The sequence below is a fragment of the Nycticebus coucang genome, chromosome 10, assembly GCF_027406575.1.
Source record: "Nycticebus coucang isolate mNycCou1 chromosome 10, mNycCou1.pri, whole genome shotgun sequence".
Taxonomy (NCBI): domain Eukaryota; kingdom Metazoa; phylum Chordata; class Mammalia; order Primates; family Lorisidae; genus Nycticebus; species Nycticebus coucang.
Genome location: NC_069789.1, coordinates 18,529,597 through 18,553,460, shown reverse-complemented (window position 1 = coordinate 18,553,460; position 23,864 = coordinate 18,529,597). Strand labels below are relative to the sequence as shown.

Here is a 23,864-nt window from a genome sequence, read left to right as displayed (position 1 = left end):
TGGCTGTGTCCAGTGTTTTGAATTCTTGCTGAAACTTGTCATTTCTAAAAAATATATCACTTACTGTGAGAATGACATTTGGGCAAATTCTGAGGCAACCTTTCCAACTTAAGACTCCCAGGACGTAGAGCAGAGCAGACACCTGTATGCTTGATGACACGGGGTGGTCCTGAAAGGGTCCATGAAGAGGATCAGTGACCTGGTGAACCATCCCTTTGGGAAAGACAGCAGTTGGGAAGGAACACTCAATTTGTAAACAGTCACACACATTTCTTCAAAGTATCTAGGATTTGGAAGTTGGGAGAGAGGGGTCAGGGGAGGGCATTGCAAAGAATCCCTACCCTTTGGAAGTAGATAGTAATATTGCTTTTGGGGGGAGAGGAAAATAAGAATAAGTGGGCTGTATAATTAAAGACAGAAACCAGCATCCTCAGCTCAGCAATCCCTAGATACGCAAACTTCATTTAACGCACTTGTCCCTCTAATGAGAAGCGGACAGAACCCTGCTGCAGTTCTCTTAAGTTGGCCAGCAGTTCCTGAAATCCTCCCAGATAACTTCACAGCTAAGCCCTGAGGACTAAACCGTGGACCTGGCGCTGTGAGTGTGGCCTCCCTACATGGGGTGATTCCTTGAGTTCAGTAAGAAAAACGACACGTGCCTGGCAGAGTCAGCTTGGGGTACAACCGGCCACTCCTTGAGGATCCGGGAGCAGGAAACATAGACAGCGGCCTGGACAGAGGCAGCAGGGCAGACGTGGGGGGGGGGGCAGGTACCGGCCGTGCCTCCCCCTCTGCTCCACGAGGGAGGCTCATGGGCTGTTTCTTTACCTGTTGAATCTGTTTTTTCCTGTCCTAGTTCACTGGTTCTCAGGGGAAGATTTTGGAGGGTGGAGGGAGGAGGAAATTGACACTGTTTATCTGTAACTGGTTCCAGGGGTCCTCAAACTACGGCCCGCGGGCCACATGAGGCGGTGCCGATTGTATTTGTTCCCGTTTTGTTTTTTACTTCAAAGTAAGATATGTGCAGTGTGCATAGGAATTTGTTCATAGTTTTTGTTTTTTTTAAACTATAGTCCGGTCCTCCAACGGTCTGAGGGACAGTGAACTGGCCCCCTGTTTGAAAAGTTTGAGGATTTCTCCCAGGCCAGACAGAAACGCAACCCTGCCTCATGCTGGCTCTGGGAGCACAGCCCTCTGGCGTGTGCACGCTGAGGTGCACACACAGCCTCATCCACACGTGGACCTGCCCACAGAAGGAAAGGTGGGTGTGCTGGGGTCACCCTGGGGTTCCCAGAGACTGTTTGGCCAGCAGGAACAGTGCAGCCACACCTCTTCTCCTTTTTTATAATTTAAAATTCATGAGCTGGTCAGTCTGGTACTTCATCTAATCAGCTGTTCATCTGAAAGTGTTCCCTGCAAATTGCGTATTATGAGCCCCCATTTAAAGGCGGCATTCCTGAGCTGAACTTTCTCGTCACAGCTTTTCAAATGTTCTGCCTGTATATAGCTAAAGAGTTATTTTCTGCATTTGGACACTGAACAAAATAGTTTCTTCTCTAACAATAATGTAAAAACTGTAGCACTTGGTTTTATATATATCATGTGGCTAATTTGGCATTATTGATTCTAAATTCTGCACTGTGCATAGAAACCATCTGTGCCTCACAAGTAGTTTTCTAAAATCATTTGATGCTTCAACTTCTTTTTGCCTAAAAATGCGCAATGCAATGCCCGTTCACTTCGCCCTTTCCTCTGACACCTCCTCCTCCTCCCCAGAACTGTTTGGTCCTAAGTCACAATGCTACACAAGTATCTGCCATTGGTACTCACAGGTGCAATCCTCTCAGACACAACCTTCTGTGAACACCCATAGAAGCTGGACAGGAAGAGAGACAAGGCCCTTCACATTTTCTAGGCCACCATTGTCCGGCCCCCGTGAAGAGTGGGGACTGGGAATCCCAACCTGCCCATCGGCCATGATAATCAGAGGGATGATCACCTAAATTTTAAAGATGTGTCTGTCTCCCTGCATCTGCTTATTCCCATTCAGAGGTAAGATACTTTTTAAAACTATTGTTAAGTAGCTGGTTAATTTCCCAAATTATCTGCTAATGGAGAAAAGAACAAATAATTCTCTAAATCAGTTCTGCTTCATCTCGTGCAACTTTGCTATTTCAGTTCAAATTCTTCACATGAGCAATACTCACTTTAAAGTGAACCCCTTATGTCAGGACTCATATCCAACCATGTTAGGTATCTTGATTTGTCTGAATAGTTAGGATTTCAAATTCAGGTATAAGAGAACCCCTGAACTCAGCCTGCCCCCGCCACCCCCGTGAGCTCCTCAGCTCAGCCGTGCCAGACAGGGAGGCAGAGGCTCAGCTCTGCTCCTCTCGTCCTGGCTCTGGTTAAGGAGTGGACGGACCGCCACGCATGGTATTCCCCGTGGCATCTGTTCTTCCTTTGAACCTTAGCACAACACTGCTGCTACAGGCTGTGCACATTTGGGCCTGAGTTCTGGTTATTTGTGAACTCTTCTCCATTAGATTGCGCTGCTTATGATGCAGGATTGCACCTGATGTCTTCACACATGCTCCCAGGCCATTCTCACTAGCACAGAAATCACAGAAGGACCCTGCCTCAGGAGATGCTCATGTTTTGGGGATTCAAAGCAGCTATAGTTTATCACAGCCAAACGTCAGTTCTGAGGTCTGGGGACACACGATACACTAAAAATGATAACGCCTAAACTGGGACAAGGCTGGGGGTGATGGAAAGGTGTCCCGAGTTCATCCCTTGGCCCAGCCAGGACAGGGACAGTGGAAGGAAGTGCCCACTTCCTCCTACCAGGCAAGTCACCCTTTTTGATGGATTAGTTCATAATATATTAGGCCTTCCTGTCATGGTCCCTCCAAAGCTTGGCAAAATCAGGTCAAGCTTCAGAAAGCTACCCTGGAAGAAAGTGCTGAAGAGAGACAGGCTGATGTAAGAGCCAGTGCTGGGCCGCACTCCTCGTCTGCACCCGAGTACCCAGCTCGCGGGGTGCCGCACCCACACGTGCGACTTGTCCACAGTTCAGAGAGGGCATGCCACCATTTATGCTAACGCTAAAAAATTCCTAGAGATTAATAGATCTTCATGAAAAATGACCTAAAAATAATGGGCTGTTTATCACTCAAATATCAACCACTTGAAGAGAAGTTATCTTTTATAAATTCTAGAGCTTCTGTGGCCTTTTCTACTACACCATTATTCCTAATAAACCCAGCCCTCGGCACTGGGCACTGCCCACAGTGCCGTGTGGAAGAGCTGGCAATTGCCTTCCAAGGTGTGGCATCATTCTCCTTAGATGCTGGTCATTTCCCCCTTTTCCTAAAAAAGAAACTAGGCAGAGAAAGCTTTAAAAATGTGCCCAGTTAACTCAGCCGAAGCAGTGCCCTCACGTCCCCCCGAGGCCAGAACTTGAGCCGTCTGGCTGCTGCACAGGAGACGGCATCAATTTCCCAGACGGTGTGTTTCTCCTGCACAAGGACTCGCATCCGAAGCCATCAGGAATTTCTTTGTATTTATTATCGATAAGCAAAAAATAAGAGATGTGAGATCGAGGCAAAAAAACATGAAATGGTTTTCTTTGAAATAACAATTTTTTAAAAAATCAAATAACTTATCACTTCAAGTTGCACAACACTGAAGCTGCCCCTGGAGAGGGATTAATTTTCATGACATGCAGAACTGATTAGGCAGTGAATGCGTCTAACGCATTTATAAACTTCAGTAGGGGCAAATTCCATCTAATATTCTCAAAACCATTTCTCATCTCAGAATTTACCCCAATCATGTGCAAGACTGCAAGAGGAAATAAACAGAAATCTTTAGCATAAATATGCCACAATGGATGGTAATCTTGTAGCCAATCCAGCATTAGGGCTAGTTTGATCTTCTAAACATTTTATGGGAAACAGCTGTCAAGCTTTCTGTGGAAAAGCCCACAAGTTTTCAGAACCCCAAAGGCATTAACGCCTGGACCGGCTCCCCTTGCACGGGGCCCTCGTTCACGCACAGGCAGCAGGAACACACACCGTCTTCACTTCCCGCCGCTCTGCACACTCATCACAATGTCCTGCAGAAGGTGGTTTCTGTTCTCCTTGGTGACCTGTAGGAAGAAGCCAGAGGGCAGGTGTCAGAGCTCCTTGCATTTTCTGCAACCCCGTGATGAGTGATTTTCTAAAGGAAAAGCCTGGAAGGCCAGGAGAGGGTGAGGTATGCTTTGTGACCCAGGGAGCAAGCCCAGTTCTTTAGGAACCCTCAAAATAGGACAGGTTTCACTGAGTTAAAGTGACAGCAGGGAAAGGAAAGTGTGTTTGGGTGGTAGTTAGATTTCAACCAGGGGAGGAGCCGTGAACTGCACCCCGAGACGGACAGTGGGAGTGCAGGATGGAACAGGCCTCTGAGCACGACCTGACCAAGAGGAAGCAACCGCCTGGGTCAAGGAGGAGAACCCAAGACCCCGACAGGCCCAGAAGAGCGTGGCATCCAGCAGGGGACCACTGGAGTCTGGGATGCTCAGTAATCTACTGTCTCTCTGTGAACTTAGAGAACCTGAGTCCTGAGTGCAGCAAAAGCCTCTGACCTCAGCTCGCTGTGCATTTGGAAAACGAGGATGTGCAGCCAAGAGACATGAAGGGGCCATGGTGCCCACTGCCACCAGCCTCCTGGGGCCAGGCTGCATCCTACCATAGCGTTGTAAAATCAAACCAAAGTGACAGACGTACTCCAAGATTTACTTGATGATCTGCTTCTTGCTGTTCTTTCTCTCACTATACCCACAGTTCCAAGAGTGCCAGGGCGAGGGCGAAGCCGTCTTTTCTCCCACCACTGAGCCTTCCTGCTCGGCCCCATAACATCCTCCACTCAAGACACACTAGGCGGGATGGGTGGCGCCTGTGGCTCAAGGAGTAGGGCGCTGGTCCCATATGCCGGAGGTGGCGGGTTCAAACCCAGCCCCGGCCAAAAATAGAAAAACCACAAAGGGCGGCACCTGTGACTCATTAGGTAGGGCGCCGGCCCCATATGCCGAGGGTGGCGGGTTCAAACCCAGCCCTGGCCAAACTGCAACCAAAACATAGCCGGGCGTTGTGGCGGGCGCCTGTAGTCCCAGCTACTCGGGAGGCTGAGGCAAGAGAATCGCCTAAGCCCAGGAGTTGGAGGTTGCTGTGAGCTGTGTGAGGCCACGGCACTCTACCGAGGGCCGTAGGATGAAACTCTGTCTCTACAAAAAAAAAAAAAAAAAAAAGACACACTAGGCGGGGCTAGGGGCTTGATCAGGATCTGGGTAAGGCACCACAGTCAGAAGCACCCAGTCAAGGACCTCATGGAGCTCACAGACCAGGACAGAGGGATGGGCATCAACCACAGGCCATGACTGTTAAGGAATCCAGGCCGGCGAATCTGGAGGGGAGGTTGGGTGGGATGGGAGTGGGGTGGAGTCAAGGGGCAGGAAATGACAGGCAGGTGGTTAGGCCTAGATGTAATTCTGACACGTGAATGACGGAGAAGGGCACAGATAAAGACCTGAGCAGAGAACCCAGGGAGGAAGGAGTGCATCTGGGGGATCTGTGTGTGTGATCCGAGGGAAGGCCCAGGCCCACTGCAGGCTCCCAGCCTGTGTCTAGCAGAGGGCCTGCACACAGCAGGTGCTCACACATGTCCAGGAGATGCACAGGGGACGTTGTCATGTTTGGTTCCCCAGCATCCACTCACGCTTCCAGTAAGAGTGTCTAGATTACCAGTGTCTACATTACCCGCAGATTACCAGGGAAATGTCCAGGGGTTAGCTCTCCTGTTCCTAGACACTTTTACTGGAAAAGAGACCTCTATAACCAAGAAGGCTTCCATTCCTGTTTTTGTTTACATTAGCCTGAGTCCACTTCCTGTTGTCTGCAATCAAGGAATCCGCCTGCTATGGAGGAAAGAGGGTGGCAGGTGGGTGCATGCAGGGACGTCACCTATGTGGGGGTGCTGGGGCGCCTCCCGGTGGCCTCACAGTAGTGTAAAGATGGGACTGGAGGCACACCCAGGCCACTGGGACCCTCGATTCTGCCCTGAGTTCACTGGAAGGCCATAGGCTCTGGGGCCTCCACCCAACTCTGTTCTGTGTTGCTACACTGTGATCTGGAGTCTAGGGGTGTGACTGCCTCACCCCTGAACACTTCATGGCTTTACAAATGTGAAGGAAAAGGGATGAGATCTAGAGCTATGAGAGGAGGAGGGTACGGGGGTGGGGGACGCTGTCCCGATAGAAGAATGACCTAGAACTTCGCAATGGTCAGAGAAAACGAGGCCCAGCAGCAAGCCCTGCACACTCCCTCAGGACACCTCTGCCTCAGTGGTGACACGCATTGCTCCATCTGAGTCTGAAAAGAAGCTGCAGCCAGTCATGCCCTGCACAGCTCCCGTGCTGCTCACCTGCAAACACACGAGTGACGTGCCCCATAAAAACGGACAAATGACTTTACAATGAGCAGAATGTAAACGTAACATTAACGCTTTGATATAACCCCCTCCCTAAGATTATTTCTGAACACCATGGAATACGAGGGTAACATGAAGCTGTCCACAGTGTTCAGGGATGATGTTCCCTATACCTGGAAGACACCCTCAAAGGCAACAAGAAAAACTGCATTGTCAGCCAACCTCGGGGATTTTTCTCTTTTGTGAAAATCTACTCTACTTTTTATATAACCACTAGAATTATGGTTACAAAAAGTCTTTTTAGAAGGAAGAAATTGGGAGGCAACAACAGAAAAAGGAAAAGATGTTATAGGTCTGACCACCTTCCACATCCAAGTCCCCCATGGAGGTCTGACCACCTTTGGCATCCAGGTCCCCTGTGGAAGCCTGACCACCTTTGACATCCAAGTCCCCCGTGGAGGTCTGACCACCTTCAGCATCCAGGTCCCCCGTGGAAGCCTGACCACCTTCGACATCCAAGTCCCCCGTGGAGGTCTGACCACCTTCAGCATCCAGGTCCCCCGTGGAAGTCTGACCAGCTTCAGCATCCAGGTCCCCCGTGGAGGTCTGACCAGCTTCAGCATCCAGGTCCCCCGTGGAGGTCTGACCAGCTTCAGCATCCAGGTCCCCCATGAAGGCCTGACCACCTTCGGCACCCAAGTCCCCCGTGGAGGTCTGACCACCTTCGGCATCCAGGTCCCCGGTGGAGGTCTGACCACCTTTGGAACCCAGGTCCCCTGTGGAGGTCTGACCACCTTTGGCACCCAGGTCCCCCGTGGAGGCCTGACCACCTTCAGCACCCAACTCCCCTGGGGATGTCTGACTACCTTCGGCACCCATCCACCACAGAAGGGCCCAGGAGTCCACAGTCGACAACTTGAGCATCCAACAGCCCCAGACTATGGAATGTAGATGGAGGACACAGGCCGGGGGAATTGCCTCTTAGTATATAACTGTGTGCAAGAAGGCAAACCAAACCACATGCAGTTCCTTAACACTGTGTGACATGGACCCTGAAAATTTCTAACGAGCAAGGGATTACAAAAGCTTAGGAAGTTTATACATATCAAAAGTTACTGCCAGTCTTGTTTCATGTTTTATTTCATAATAGTAAATCTAAAAATAGGATCAGTTATGAGGCCACATCTTCTAATTTTATTTTTTCTGCAAGATTAAAGTTTTTAAGACAAGAATTATTTTGCCAATGGGGTTTTCAAAAACCCAGGGCCCATGTTTTGAAAAAGACCATATGTCAATATTGAAGTAGTAATATAAAGCTTTCCCAGCAGTCCATACCGATGCCAATTCAGCACCCAGTGAAGACCAATGGGGGGAGAGGTCAGTCACTGACCCCAGAATAAACAGTACGATAATTTTGCCAAAAACCTACATCTTTTACATATCATTGTACAGGTAACCAAAAACACTTAACTCACATTCCCTACATGTTCTTTTCATCTTACTTTTTCCTGATGTGTGGCTGCACACTCCCTACATCTTCTTTTTATTGTATTTCCTTCTTTTGGTGTGTGGCTGGGACGGAGGTATTAGCTGCACTCACTGCATGTTTCCGGTCTCTCCCAGGGTGACAAGGGCAGCAGCGACCCTCCTTTCTGATGCTTGTCTCATCACTCTTCCTTTTGGTTCAGTATGAACTGCTCCTCTCGTCACTGCGCTTTGTCCTTGAGTGCACTGTGTCCACAGAGATTTGTTGCTGTTGTATATTTTTGGTGGAGACCGTGCACATTTTGGGTGCCCCTTCTTTTCTTTTCTTCACAGAGCTGTCATGCCAGATCTTTCAAACACTATTTTCTTTCCAGTGGTTTCTCCAGATGAAGTTGTGACTAGTGGCTATTTGTTTCCGAAAAATCACATACAAATTCTATGCTGCAAAGCCAATGATATGAGAACCCTGCCAGGGCCAAGGCCAAGTTCCTCAGCAATATGTTCTCACCTGCTTATCAAGTGCATCAACACTTGCTTTAGTAGCACATAAACGGGGATCACTTCAGGCTTGTTATCGGTCACCTTCGTACCTTCATACTGTGTGCAAAGTACTGTAACTACCTTTCCAGTCTTTGGAACGTAACTTACTGATGTCACATATGGAGAGAAGGAAGATCGTAGTGTACCAGATGGAGAGTTTCTCATTGATGCTGGCCTGAGTTCTAGAGGCAAATCCTTTTTATCCCTGTGAACAACACCAACTGTGGTTATATTCTTTTGAAGCAAGTTGAAACCCAGGGCAATGGAGGTAAACTTTCTATCCATGGTAATATTTCTTCTGGACTGGTCCAAATGACAGTTCTGAACCAGTCCTTTACAATCTTGGAGGCACTATTATAATTTCTTGGAAGGTTCTCTGAATTTTCTGCATGTGATCTGCTGCAAAACAGTAGTTTGTAAAAGAATCGCACAGAAGATTCACTACAATTCCATACTTCCCAGGTTTAGTTGGTCCATAAAGTTTGTATGGACAAAGCTGGTGGAAAAACACCAATTCCTCAGTGTCAGGAATTGGAGTGACAGACTCACCAACTGAGTGACAGGCTCGTGAAGATTACAGTAAAGTGAGAGCTTATGGATAGCCATATTCCAGTGGTCTCAAACTGGAACAAACTTACGCTGTCTGGGAGCTCCACGTGCTCCAGCATCATCAAAACGTAGACCTTTCAGTGGATTTGCAAACACAGCACAGCGAACTGGCAAATTCTCCTCACTGAAAAGATCTCAGTACACAACACAATTCAGGAGAATTCTAATTAGTCTTGGTGTTTCTTCTTTTACAAAATCACGAGAATTTTACATGAGTATGTCTTTACATAACTCTTTGACTAGATGTAGTTTCTGGTTTGTAAACTTGATAATTATATCTACAGTTTCATTATTAAATCAGTGGAAAGCATCCATGGGAGATCCGGGGTCTATTCCCAATCATACTCCTGGCTGAGTCCTCAGAATATTAGCGGACTATCGTCTCCCAATTCCTTATCAGCTCTGAGTTCCAAACGATTCCTGAGGGCGCCGTCATCGCAGCCCTAAGCTGCTCTATTTTTGAACTGGATGTGGTCTTTTTCCCTTGGGCTCCATATTTTGCACTTCTTTTTCTCCGTGATCATCAGCATCTTCTTCTTCTCTTTCACTATCTTCCTCAGAACAAATGACTTTCCATTCCACCTCCATGAATTCTTCTTGTTCACTTTCTGAACTAGTGAATATGTCCTCCTTTCCTCCAATATCTGACATTATCAGTCCTCTACATCATCTACCAACAAATAATATTGCCTCTTTGCCAAACTGGTGTCTGTATCATAATAAAAAAAAAAGTCATTGCCATGTATGGTGCCCCATGATTGCATTAATGTACACAGCTATGATTTAATAAAAAAAAATGTAACAAGTTTATTGATATTTAAAATAAATTCTTTTTTTGGTCTTCTTTTAAAAAAAAAGTCATTGCTTAACATACATGATGTACAGAACTACCAGATAGTCTACATTTTCAGTCACGCATACCTTAATCACCACCAAACACAAATACCTGTTCACTAACTTCACTATGAAAACACTTAGAAAAGAAAACACCATGCGGCTTTTCCTGGAAAAGAGACCACACCTCATCACAGCCAGTAAGTGTCAAGAACTGCGGGTCCAAGAGTGCTGACGTGGGAAAAGTGCCAAGGACAGGTAGATGAGGGTCTACTATGAAAAGTCATAAACAGCGAAACTCCAGCTCCCCACATAAACAATATACAACCACAAAACCAGGACTGACCGCCCCACCCCCCACTCCACCCCGTAAGCAACTGCCAGAGAAGGGAGACTGTACAGTGGATTCTTCACTTGGGTTCGTCTACTGACTCTGTGTCTGTGCAACAGGTTTATTGAGATATAATTCATATACTATAAAATTCACCCTCATAAGGGTAGAAAATTCAATGGTGTTTAGTGTATCCAGAGTTTGCAACCATTACCACTGAGATCATTTTCATCACCCAAAAAAGAAACCACCCTTTTGCATCACTCCTTTTTCTCCCGCTCCCCCAAGCCTCTGGCAACCACTACTGTGTTTTTTGTCTCTATAAATATGCCCCTTCCAGACATTTTATATAAATGAAATTATACAATCAGTCATCATCTTTTGTAACCTTTTTCACGTAGCACGTGACACTAATTCATCCATGTCATAACATGCATGGGTCCCACATTCCTTAATCCATTGTGTGCATACACATTTTGTTTATCCACTCATCTGCTGATGGACATTTGGGTTGTTCCCACATTTTGGCTATTATGAATAATGCTATGAACATTCACTCATAAGATTTTGTGTGAACACATGTTTTGAATTCTTTTGAGTGTGTACCTATGAGTAGAGATGCTGCTTTACTACAGTAACTCATGTTTAACCTTTTGAGAAACTGCTGTTTTCCATAATCACTGCATCATTGACATTACTCCAGCAGTGCATGAGGTTTCAATTTCTCCACATCCTCACCAGCATGTTATTTTCCATTTCTTTAATTTTTCTGCAGCCATCCTAATTGGTGTAAAGTGGTATCTCATGTGGTCTGATTTGCATTGCCTTAAAAATCAATGATGTTATACACCTTTTAATGTGCTTATTGGCCATTTGTATGCCTTCTTTGGAGAAATATCTATTCAGATCCTTTGGCCATTTTTTTAATTGCTCTGTCTTTTTATCATAGACTTGTTAAAGTTCTCTATACATTCTAGGATACAAGTCCTATTCAGATATATGATTTGTAAATATTTTCTCCCACTCTGTGAGCTACCTTTCTACTTTCTTAATGAGGTCCTTTAAAACACAAAAGTTTTTAATTTTGATGAAGTTCAGTTTATCTATTTTTTTGTTTTGTCACTTGTGCTTTGGAAGTTGCAAGTGACAACTTGCAAGGCTTTGCCTAACCCACGTACAAAAAGATTTCCTCCTATATTTTCCTCTACGAGTTTTATAGTTTTAGCTCTTTCAATTAGGTCTAAGATCCATTTTGAGTTAATTTTTATATATGGTGTGAGGCTAAGGGTTCACCCTCATTCTTTTGCATGTAAATATCAAGTTGTTCTAGCAGCCATTTGTTTAAAAAACTATTCTTTCCCCATTAGGAAAGAATAGCTCCTGGCACTCTTCTGGAAAATCAACTGATCATAGAAGTAATGTTTATTTTTGGACTTCGAATCTTATCTTATTGGTCTATATATGTCTGCCCTTAAGCCAGTACTACATCGTCTCAGTTACTGCAGCTTTTAACACCAGGAAGAGTGAGCCCTCCAACACTGCTCTTTTTCAAGATTGTTTTGGCTGAGTCCTTTGCATTTCCATTTGAACTTTACGATTAGCTTCTCATACTTACCTCTAATCTAGAAGGGCAAATGAAGTCCCAACTCTGACTTTGCATTACACAAGTCAACGGCCTAGAGGGCAGCACCCAACTCTTGGTGAGATGACCATACTAACCAAGTCAGGAGACAGTGAGGTTGCACATTGCATGCAAACAGCCTGCAAAACCAGGTAACGTCCACACGACTGTCAAGAACATGTGACTCTCATGTTCTAAATCCCAGGCTTAATCACACTATGTGGCTGCCTGCTTCAAAAAGATCCAAAATGGCCAAAACATCATGATTTTATGACATAACTAAAAGGCAGCAAAATCAATGACATATTCTCATAAAAACTCAATGGGACACAATGATCATGTCATCTTAGAGTTCTTAAAAACAAATTATTGAAGAAATAGTTAAGTCACTTGCTATGGTTTGAATGTGTCCTCCAAAGTCCATGTGTTGAAAACTTAGCCCCCGATACAACAGTGTCAAGAGGTGAGATGTTTAGGGGGTGATTAGGTCATGAGGACTCCGCCCTCAGAGATGGATTCCACTGTTATGGCAAGTGTGGGTCAGTTACTGCAGGAGTGGACTCCGGGAAAGGATGAGCTCAGGCCCCTCCGTCCCTCTCTCTCATTGCGCTGTCCTGCGTCTGTCTGCTGCCATGGAATGGTGCAGTAAGAAGGCCCTTGCCAGATGCAGGCCCTCAACCTTGCACTTCTCAGCCTCCAAACTGGAAGAAATAAACCTAAGTTCCTTAGAAATTACCTCGTCATTGGTACTCTGTTATAGCAGCATCACATGGACTAAACGTTGCTCTTCTCCCAGTTACCCACTGGGCTTATACTCTTATTTCCTTTAGGCTTGTGTTCCAATGGATCAGAGAGACCTTCCCCCACCATCCTGTGCAACACAGCCCCTCCCACAGTCAGCCCTGGCCATGCCCACCCTACCCTTCTTTCCTCTTCCCACAGCACTGTGTCACCACATTACATGTGGGCTTTTTAGCAGGTTTCCTCCCACACCATGACAGCATGGAGTTCTGCTCACTGCCTGCCCTCCAGGGAACAGCAGCACCTGGCACATAGTGGGTGCTGAACATTACTGGACAGGTGAATGCAAACATTCCATAGCCGACTGCATTAGTGATGTCTTACTAGAGAACAGGCGGTACCAAAGCTTCTACCTTTGTAGAAGTGTGGGGCTTTTATTTCCCTCCTCGGGGACCATGCGTTCTTCTTTTTTTCATGTTTTTCTAACACATGAGAGAATGTTATTTTTGCCTCAATTGTCAAACAATCATTTTTAAAAACTGCAGAAAAGAAGAAAAGCCCACTGTAGTGACCCATGGCTTTATTCATTTCATTGTTCTTTCTTAAACGTGTCGCTTCCTCCTGGTCTTCACGGCTGCTGAGGAGAAACCTGCCCTTACTGACACTGTTTGTACCCTGCAGAGAAGGTGCTGTTTTTCTTTCAATGCTTTCAAGACTTTGTCTTTAATTTTCAGAAGTTTGACTATGATATATCTTGGCATGGATTTGAGTTTATCTTCTTGGGGTTCATTGAACCTATAGGTTTGTATCTTTTGCCAAATATGGGGAAACTGTATCCATGATATCTTCAAACACTTCTTCAGCTCCACTCTGTCCTCTCATAGCACTTCATGACATGAATGGTAGATCTTGACTGATCTGAGGCTCTGTTCACTTCTTTTATTTTCTTCTTTTCTTTTTCTTCTTTTTTTTAGTCTGCTCTTTGTTGGGTAATTTCTACTGTTCTACCTTCAAGTTCAGATTCTTTTGTCATCTCTATCCTGCTGATGAACCCTCTCGATGACTTTTTAATTTTGCTATTGTATTTTATATTTCTAAAATTTTCATTTCATTCTATTATATTTTGGCTATAATTTTCCAATTCTTTATGAGACTTTCTATTGTTCATTTGTTTCAGCATGTTTATGATTGGTCATTAAAGAATTTTAATGATAGCTGTTTTAAAATCCTTGCCCTATAATTCCAACATCTGTCTCACTTTACTGTTGAGATACGTTGACTGTCTTTTCTCATTCAAGTTTAGATGTTCTTGGTTCTTAGTATGACAAGTGGTTTTCAGTTGTGTCCGTCATATTACTCCTTGGGTCCTGAGGTTCCTGGCCAGTTGGCCTTTTTATCTTCACCTTTCAGGTCTTCTTATGCTTATAAGTAACATCCACTGCTGCAATTAGTAGGAAAAATGGGAGAAGTTTGCCTATTCCATCTTGTCTAGAACTGGCTATAGTCTCAGGTATTTTTTTGAAAAGTAACGCTCTGTTCATCCAGCACTATGAAGAACCATAAGCCTAGGTCCTATTACTAACTTTGCAGGGTAGGCTGGTACTTTCCCCATATCATGAGCTCGGTCCCATCTTCACACTGTGCAACCTCACCCCACAGCAAAGGAAAGCAGGCTGCTCCCACCCTTTACAGATCTTATATTCTTACCGGGAATACTCTGCCTTCTTTCCCCATTTCCTCCATCAAAAACCCACCAAAGAACCACTTCCCTTGTACATCTGCTTGCTCCAAGACTATATCTAATCCAACTCTTAAATGTGCAGATAGAGAAAATGAACTTCATTTATAAAACAGGAAAAGAACCACACAAACCACAAAGCAGCACAAAAATAACAATGTATGTTCACCTCATTCTCTTACATAATTAACTCAAAACTAATCACTCTCCTTACAGATCATTAGGAGCAATGATTACCTTGCCTGGATAATAATTTCCAGTCTTAGAGGAGGAAATGTGGTATTAAGACAACAGTTAACTCCCCTCAATCCCTCCTTAAAGACTCTTAGATTAGATTAGCTTGCAGAGATGGCCAATCCCTGGAGTTTAACACCAGACACTTCCCAGTCTTCCAGGAGGAAGTTATCTGAAATGAAATTTAATTTTCCCTCATGATTTTCCACTATTCATTGCCTCAATTTCACTACTCATTGCCCCACAACCAAAAATTCTAACGTGGGGGTGATGTAAAGTCAGAGTCAGAGAAGGCAATATAAATGCTAAAGTCAGGTGATCATAGACTTTTTAAGGCTGTCACTGAAGACTGATTTGCAGTGATCTCAGCTTAAATGTCACTTCCCGGGGGAGAGTCTTCCCTGATCCCTCTCTCTACTCCTGCCCACCATATTGCCCTCATTTCTTTATAGTAACTGAAATTGCTTAATTTGCCTATTTACGATTTTGGTATTGAGCTCTCCCTCTAGAACGTAAGCTCCATGAGGGCAAGGACTTGGTAGGTCTTGTTTACCACAGTATCCCCAAGACTCAGAAGGATGCCTGGCACACAGATGTTCAATCGACATTTCTAAATGCTGAATGAATAAAGAATGTACCGATAGTTTTCCAAGTCCAGCTGGCCTAACCCTAACAGTTGTTTATTGCCACAACCCAGGATACTTTGGTGGCAACATGTAGATGTCCCACTAGGGTCAGGGGCCATGGTGACATTTTAATCAGTGACTAAAACAAGGACCTCAAAGGGACTCACTCTACTTTCCCTAATGAGAGTGGCCCTGCCTGCATGACTTGTTCACTTGTCACCTGCAGGGCCAGGGAGCTTTTAAACTGAGAGTGGGAGTCAGGGGTATTAACAGGGCTCAGCTAAGAGCACTGCTGTCACTGACATACACACTAGTCAAGGGGACAAGAAAAAATATGACTGAGAGGGAAGCAGAGAGACAATGGCAGGAGACAGACAAGGACTTAGGCCAAGTGCCAGCAATGCCCCAAGAGTCCTCACCAGACTCTCAGACACTGCCACTGCTTAACATGCTCCCAAGCCTCATCTCTCACACGTGGTCTACAGCAGTGCTTCTCAACTTTAGGGTGCCTAAAAGCTCCCTGACAGCTTGCTTAGAAACAGAGATAGCAGGGCCCGTCCCGCAGAGAGCTGGGTTCCCAGGTCGGGGCAAGTGCACATGTCACACGCTGCCCCAGGCTGCCTGACTTCACAATGAGTAGCAGACCTACAAGCTACACCACCCAGCACGGCAGCCACACATGGCTGCTGAGCGCCTGAAATGTGCCAGTGTGACTCAGAAACTCATTTCCAATTTTATTTAATTGAAACATGAACAGTTGCGTGTGCCTGTGGCCACTATACTGAACACTGCGGACAGAACGTCTCCATCCCTGTGGGCAGTTCCACTGGCCAGGGCTCCAGCCGCAGCCATAGCCTCCTCTCCCTGCAAGTTTACGTGGGTCAGTTTAAAAGGGAAATTTTTAAAACAAAACCATTCTTTCTTGCCTCAATATCCTGACCTGACCTACCAATCTGGGAAGAGGTATGTTTTGAAGAAGCACCTTAGACCCAAGGATTCTGACACTGGAGATGTCCTGCACCTAGAGAGGGGTGTGGGGGTGTGGAAGAAACCAGCCCAGGCAGCTGAGATTGCTGGTGGTGCCCCACAAATCAGTATGTTTTTGCATCAAGCAGAGGTACACTTTAAGTTCTATAAATTTCTATAAAATCACACTCACCTATATTCTGGCATGGGAGGGGGAAAATGGCAATTCAAAGCCAAAGATATATTTTAGAGCCATCTGCTATTTCAGATCATCAGCTCCATTTTCACAAATTCAGAGGACTGGCTGTACTCACATTAAACACCTTCACGTCACTTCTGTTTCTTATTTCTTCCACAAGGGCCAGTGGTTTTCCTTTAGGGACTGGGATTGTGCCCAGAATTACAGTCCCTGGGGCGGACAGTGTCTGGCGAACAGCGTGGATGAAAGGCTGGCTGAAGAGCTCCATTTTCCCAACCTCGTCGATGACACACACTCTCGGCCCCGGACTACTGCTGGAACCTGCCTGAGGATGACAGACACACTGGATGGGACACCAAAGTCACATGAATCACAGGGCCCATGGGCTCCACCCCCAGGCATTCCCAAACTATATCAGGCTGAATCAGTGAATTTGGAAATCCAAGTGGAGAGAATAATTAGAGAACAAATCTAGAAGAGCTGCCTTGGAGACTGCAGCACTCAAAAAATTCAATTCCCAGACTCACCGAGTTTTTCCTGCAATTTTTATTCTTCCGGAATGATTCCAATTATACCAAACTTTATATTTATATATACCCAGAAAATAAGTATATATAAATAGACCCAAATTCCTCAGGTTTAAAAGAAATTAGATAGCAAGCCTAGGAGCCCTTATTAATAAAACTGGCCTCTTTCAGAAGAAATTTTAAGTCTTATGAGATTCCCTGTGTACTGGGGCGGAGACACCTTCTACAGACAGATGCCACGATCTGTACTCCATAATGTGATCTAGAAGAGTTGATATAATGCGGTGAAAATTAAAAGGAAAGGAATCTTGATTAAAAGGAAAAAAAAGTGAGGACAACTGATTCCTTTAAATCTCAGATATCCTTTCTAATGACTTTATTCTGATTCATGTCCATCACTTCTTTGGAAATCCCACTGGGAACAGGCAGCCAGCCTCTGAGACCCTAATGGTCCCTGGGCTCCTGGGATTCACACCCTGGTGCATTCATCTCTTCCCGTGTAGTACCAGGGTTGATCTGTGTACCCACTACAACATGGCAGAAATGAAACTATGTCATTTTTGAAATCAGTGAGAATGCTGAATCTGTCTTGGGGCTCCCTTTCCTGAACCTCTCATTGGGTCGGGGGAGGGAGTTGCCATGTGAGGACGCTCAGGCAGCTGACATGTTCCACATGGCGAGGCACTGAGGCCTCATGCCAGCAGCCAAGGGGGACTGAGCTTGCTCAGAAGCACAGCCTTCCCAGCCCAGCCTCAGATGACCAGGGCTCCAGCCACCTGTAGCTTCCAGAGCGCCTCGAGCCAGAACCACCCAGCTAAGCTGTACCTGGATTCCTGAGCCTCAGAAATTATATAAAATAACAAGTATTTGTTGTCTTAAGTGGCTAAATTTTGAGGTAGTTACATAGCAACTTAGCAGTATTACACGTGTCCTGTCTAGAAAGCCTTCCAAGAGAAAGCAAGACTTTGGTCCTTCCATAAAAGGACATATAGAACAAATAATCAACACCTTAATGAATGCTGATCAACAAATACAAAGACACATTTTCTATGTGTTTCTATAAATGATTATTCTGAAAACTTTATGTAAAGCTTCTATTCAAAGTATTCCTTACTACAGTTCTTAGACTCCTTAAATAATGACAGCATTACAGTCCAGAGGACAGGTCTGAAGTAAGGTAGACACTGCTCAAATTCTAAATGCAAAAGCAAAGTATGGTACAGTGTGGCTGGTGGTAGAGGGCACGTCCCAACCAGTAGCAGCCAGTGATAGATGGACTGTGGTGCCAGATCCTAAAAGCCTGAATGGTACACAGATGGGTGAGGATTCTGTCCCACAGCCGAAAGGGTCTAAGCCAGGGATGAACCCAGTCGTGTTAGAAAGACTGGCAGCTGCACGGCGTCAGGAGCGCACATGAGACATCTTTCAGAATACACAGAATGAGACATGGGGTCTGCACTCCAGCCGTGACTGGAGAGAAGCACTGGGGTAGTCTTTTCAGACCTTTATATAACTGGCATGCTATTTCCCAACTTAATTATCACACACATATAAAGTATTTTCCATTCATCTTGTTAGCAGAAAAAGACCAAAAAGGGGTCCAGGGCAACTGGCCAAGAGAGGTCTGACCAACAATCAGCCGGCCGTTTCTCACGCATTTCATTTTCACCTTCCTATTGAGTTTCTCTGTACACATGCCTGGTCTCCCCTCTTAGGGCAAGGACGAGACGCTGTCATTTTCACCTTTCCCACAAAATTAACTGATGCCCCAGAGCCAAGAATTAACTAAAGGGTCCAACGCTGCCCACTAGTGGGGTGGAGGAGAAAGAAAGAGAATCTGTAGAGTTAAGTCACAGATATATTCCAGGAGTTTTCTTCAAAAATGAATGCCAAAGTTGGGAGAAATAAAACAACTATCAGTCACCTGTCTGTGACAACAAAAAATCCCACACGAGTTTCTGTCTTCCTAGGAGCAAGCTGCTCCAACTGACCTGACTTCTCAGCAAAAAGTATTCAGGATAATTTGCTGCCTCCAGAAATAATCAATAATTGTAAATGTCATCTTTCTGGAGGCTGCCACCTAAAAATCAAATAGAACTATTTTGGCATTTCAGAATGACAGTTTTGAAAGGTGCCAAATCAGACAAGGGCAAGTGACATGAAAGAATATGCACGTATACGTACATATTTATTTACTTGGATATATCTACGTGGCCAAGGTTGTAAACACACACGTAGGTATAAAACACAGGGCACAACCAACCTTCCTGCAATTCTCCAGATTAGAACGCTTACCAGTGACAGCTCATCTATATTATTATTTAAGTTTCAGCACAAAGAGATTTGAACACACACGCACTCATTATGTTCTACCAATTAAAAATGCTCATTCTAAAACCTTAGCTTATATAAAATTGCCATTCTGTCCAGAATTAGAAACTTTTATAATTGAAGAACTTCAGGAATCTCAAAAGTAAGTCCGCAATTTTTAACTTAAAAAGTCCAAGTTATTCACACCCAGCTGAGACGATGTTGGCCGCAGAGCCACTCAGCAGCTTATGTTCCTGAATAGCACACGGACATGTAGGAGAACCTAAAACAGAACCACTACTATGTTCAAAACTGGTTTATTTCTATATAAATTCAAGCAACAACTTGAGAGGAAAACAAAAAGTGAGTCAGTGTTTACATTCTGAACTCCGAGCCAAGGAAGACACAGCCATCCCCGGCGAGGGGCCCAGGTGTGAAGCTGGCCAGGAACCCGGCTGCCCCAGCGGGGAGGACGAATGATCTGGAGTCACTTCACCTGACTCGCTGCTGGCGGGGGGGAGCACGTGAAGAACAGCAGGTGGCTCTCAGCTGCATGGCTGTAATCCTGGTGCACATACCATCTGGGGTGCACATGCCGTCTGGGTGCACACACCATCTGGGCAGCGCCCTTTCCGACACTCACACCCACTCCCCAGAGGACAGCAGGCAGTGCTGCCTCCCAGAGCTACACTGCAGTTGGCACGTCACTCACCAGCCTTCCAGGCCACACCCCCCTCAGGCTTACATTCCAGCTGATTATAAATTTTCAGCCACAAAGAGTGAGAAACACTCTTCAGCCAAAGCACACTTTTAGTTCCCCTATTCTAGGGGTAAGATATGCCTTGAAATAGAACCCTAAAATTGACCCATGGCAGGAGAAGCTATGAATAATTTTATAGAGTTGGTCATACTCATCTAGTCTGCTTTCCAGAAAGATCAGGTTGTCTTAGAGCAAATATCTTCATATCAGTTGTACCAGGGACCTAAAATAGTGTAATTTTCTTTCTTTTGGTCCTTTGTTTATCTTTGGATATACTTTCAAAAAAACAAAGAACATATAAATATAAAAAATCAATTTCATTTAGCCAGAATATTAAACTAAGCAAGCTAATTAAAGGGGTCTTTGACTTACTCTGAATTAATATGCATAATAAATACTTCTGGTGACAATTTTTTTTGTTGTTGTTGTTTTCGTGTTTTTAAATATCAGATATACACAGACCAGCTTCTGAGCTTGCCTGTCTGGGATGGCAAGTATTTAAAGTCAGGAGAGGGTGCAGGGGCTGTCTGGCAGAAGGTAAGCAGAACTGTAGGCCTTCTCCCAAATAGCCATGAGTTCCAGGACACAGAAAGGCGCATGTGCTAACAGCAGCACCTCCAAGCCGGCCCACAATTCCTTACCATCCCCCCAGGTTATTAGCTAAAAATGCAAGGCTCCAGTCAGATGGCATGTGTTTATTCCAAGCCCTCAAGTTTTGGAATCCCTTCGCTGTCTGGTGGCATGTGGATTGTGTATCCCCGGGGGACAGTCAGGACGAGATGTCTAGACTGAGATGGCGCCTTGCAGGCTGTCCCCTGCCTACTTGAGCACATTCTGGGCAGAAGCCGCTGCCCCAGTCATGCCAGAGACCCCCCACCTCTGGGCTCAGACAGACTAGTTCTTAGGCCCTTTCTAGATGTCACAAATGGCTTTTCAGGGCTCCTGGGGGCTCATCCACATGGGATCAAGGAGCACCTGCCTGGCGCCCATGGTGTTTTCCAAGGTACAGGAACTATCCTGGGACTGAAACAGCACCTACTGGCTGACAGTCAGCCCAGTGGATGAGAAACCCAGGACTCCCTGTGATCTGGTGCCTGGGGACCAGACTGCGCATTTGGGTCCTGGACACCATGACAGATTACAGCCTCACTCTGGCTCCCAGCTTCCCAGCTATCAAACCAAACTGTGATGGGAGTCTCCTCCCAAAGTACTGCCACTCACGGCCTCACTCAACTCCTCAAGGCAAATAAGCAGAACTCTCACTCTGCTTAGCACCCTAAGGAGCAAAGGGCTCCGGCACTTCAGAAGCATTACTGCATACGGTCCTCCTTGCACCTCTGCTGACAGAGCGCAGACCACACCTCTGCTTTACAGATGAAAAAACGAAGTCAGGAGGTAAGCGACTTCCCCAGAGTTGCTGAAAGCATGGTGACAAAGCTGGAGTCAAACTCAGGATCCCCTGACTCCAAAGCCCCCTCCATGTCCTGTGTGTGATTCACCTGCACTTTCATTCTGAAATAAGAACCATATCCAGAAATTCTCACATCCTGGCAGAAACTGCTTTGTTGTTCTCCAGTTTCTACGAACCTACAGAAGCATAAACCCCAAACCTCAACTTATTTGAAGTAACTATATTGCTCTAAATTACTCAAAAAGAACTCCATATTCTGGGTCTTAGAATGGTATCGCGAGCATCCTCTCATCAAGCCGCGTGCACAGAATGGCGCATAGGAGCAGGCAGACGGGCTGAAGATGAGCGGCCTCTACTCTCTGCCGGGGCCAGACCTCTGTGCACACAGCGGACGAACTCAACCGTATTCTACGGCATCCTAATTCCTGCCACTTCCTTATCATCTGACAGTATTTACAAAGACGAAATTTTTAAAAAGAATTTTTCACTTGCTTAATAAAAATTTTAATCAATATTTAAACTTCAGGCAGATGATTGGTATCTTGGATGCCTGGTATCATTTCCTTTATTAAAAATGTCTGGAAGAGAGAAAAGTATTATTTCTGTACAGTAAAATGGCGATGACCTTCCTAACTAACAGAGGTCACAGGATACAAATAGAAGAACAGCTTAGAGCAGGGGGAAAATCAACTACCGTGGTTGTTTAAGTTCGGCTTTTCAATGTATAGTAATTTTATATTTGTTAATTATGTAATGTTCATCTCGTTAGAGAATATTTCAAAAATGAGTAGTAAAACGGACTTGCCAATTAAAGCCTCAAGAGAAAATTATTTTTATCTTAAGATGATCTAATAAAGTTCAGGCAAAATTAGAATTGGCTAGGGTAAATCTGATGTCTGATGAGGAGGGCATATGTGGTCTTAAAGTTTCTCCCACTCACTGCTCATTAGTTTTTTAAAAAAATAGTAACTATACAGAGGAGAAATTGGACAATTTCCAGATCAGGCAATCAAAATTAGTACCACTGAACATCACAGGGCTCCAGATAAAGATACTGAACATCCCAGGGCTCCAGATAGGACACCGAACATCCCAGGGCCCCAGATAAGGCACTGAATATTCCAGGGCTCCAGATAAGGCACCGAACATCCCAGGGCTCCAGATAAGACACTGAACATCCCAGGGCTCCAGATAGGACACCGAACATCCCAGGGCTCCAGATAGGACAACAAATATCCCAGGGCCCCAGATAAGACACCGAACATCCCAGGGCCCCAGATAAGACACCGAACATCCCAGGGCCCCAGATAAGACACCGAACATCCCAGAGCCCCAGATAAGACACCGAACATCCAGGGCCCCAGATAAGACACCAAACATCCCAGGGCTCCAGATAAGACACCGAATATCCCAGGGCCCCAGATAAGACACCGAACATCCCAGGGCCCCAGATAAGGCACCGAACATCCCAGGGCCCCAGATAAGACACCGAACATCCCAGGGCTCCAGATAAGACACCGAACATCCCAGGGCCCCAGATAAGACACCGAACATCCCAGGGCCCCAGATAAGGCACCGAACATCCCAGGGCTCCAGATAAGACACCGAACATCCCAGGGCTCCAGATAGGACACCAAACATCCCAGGGCTCCAGATAGGACAACGAATATCCCAGGGCCGTAGATAAAGTCACCGAACATCCCAGGGTTCCAGATAAGACACCGAACATCCCAGGGCCCCAGATAAGACACCAAACATCCCAGGGCCCTAGATAAGACACCAAACATCCCAGGGCCCTAGATAAGACACCGAACATCCCAGGGTTCCAGATAAGATACCGAACATCCAGGGCCCCAGATAAGACACCGAACATCCCAGGGCTCCAGATAGGACACCAAACATCCCAGGGCCCCAGATAGGACAACGAATATCCCAGGGCCCCAGATAAGGCACCGAACATCCCAGGGTGCCAGATAAGACACCGAACATCCCAGGGCTCCAGATAGGACACCAAACATCCCAGGGCTCCAGATAGGACAACGAATATCCCAGGGCCCCAGATAAGACACCGAACATCCCAGGGCTCCAGATGAGACACTGAACATCCCAGGGCTCCAGATAGGACACTCATGAAGAATAATGTGTCATTACTTATGCAGGATTCCAGGTGGTGGAATGAGGAAACATCACCAAATCTCCAAAAGGGGCAAGTTCTATCAAAATAGAACTGTATACTTAAAAAGTATCAATGAAACAATGGAAATGTTCCAGATTAAAGGAAGTTATAGAGACATGACGACTAAATACAATACTTGACCTAGACTTGATCCTAAACTGGTGGCAAAGAAACATTATATAGTGGACCAGTGAGTCAGATTACAAAACAGGGCACCCATCATGGATGATTTCCACAAAATAAATTTACTTAAGTTGATACCAGCAGCAATGAGGTAAGAGCAGA

General features: G+C 45.5%; 1 protein-coding gene across 1 annotated transcript in view; it reads right to left on the bottom strand.

Moving 5' to 3' along the window:
- Nucleotides 1-3,548: 3,548 nt before the first annotated feature.
- NTPCR (nucleoside-triphosphatase, cancer-related) overlaps nt 3,549-23,864 on the bottom strand; it is a 31,184-nt gene continuing 10,868 nt past the window's right edge. The window contains exons 4-5 of the mRNA XM_053607554.1: nt 16,511-16,720; nt 3,549-4,153 (exon numbers count right to left, since the gene is read on the bottom strand). Coding sequence (XP_053463529.1) covers nt 4,085-4,153; nt 16,511-16,720 — 279 coding nt within the window. The 3' untranslated portion in view covers nt 3,549-4,084. The remainder of the gene's footprint in view (nt 4,154-16,510; nt 16,721-23,864) is intronic.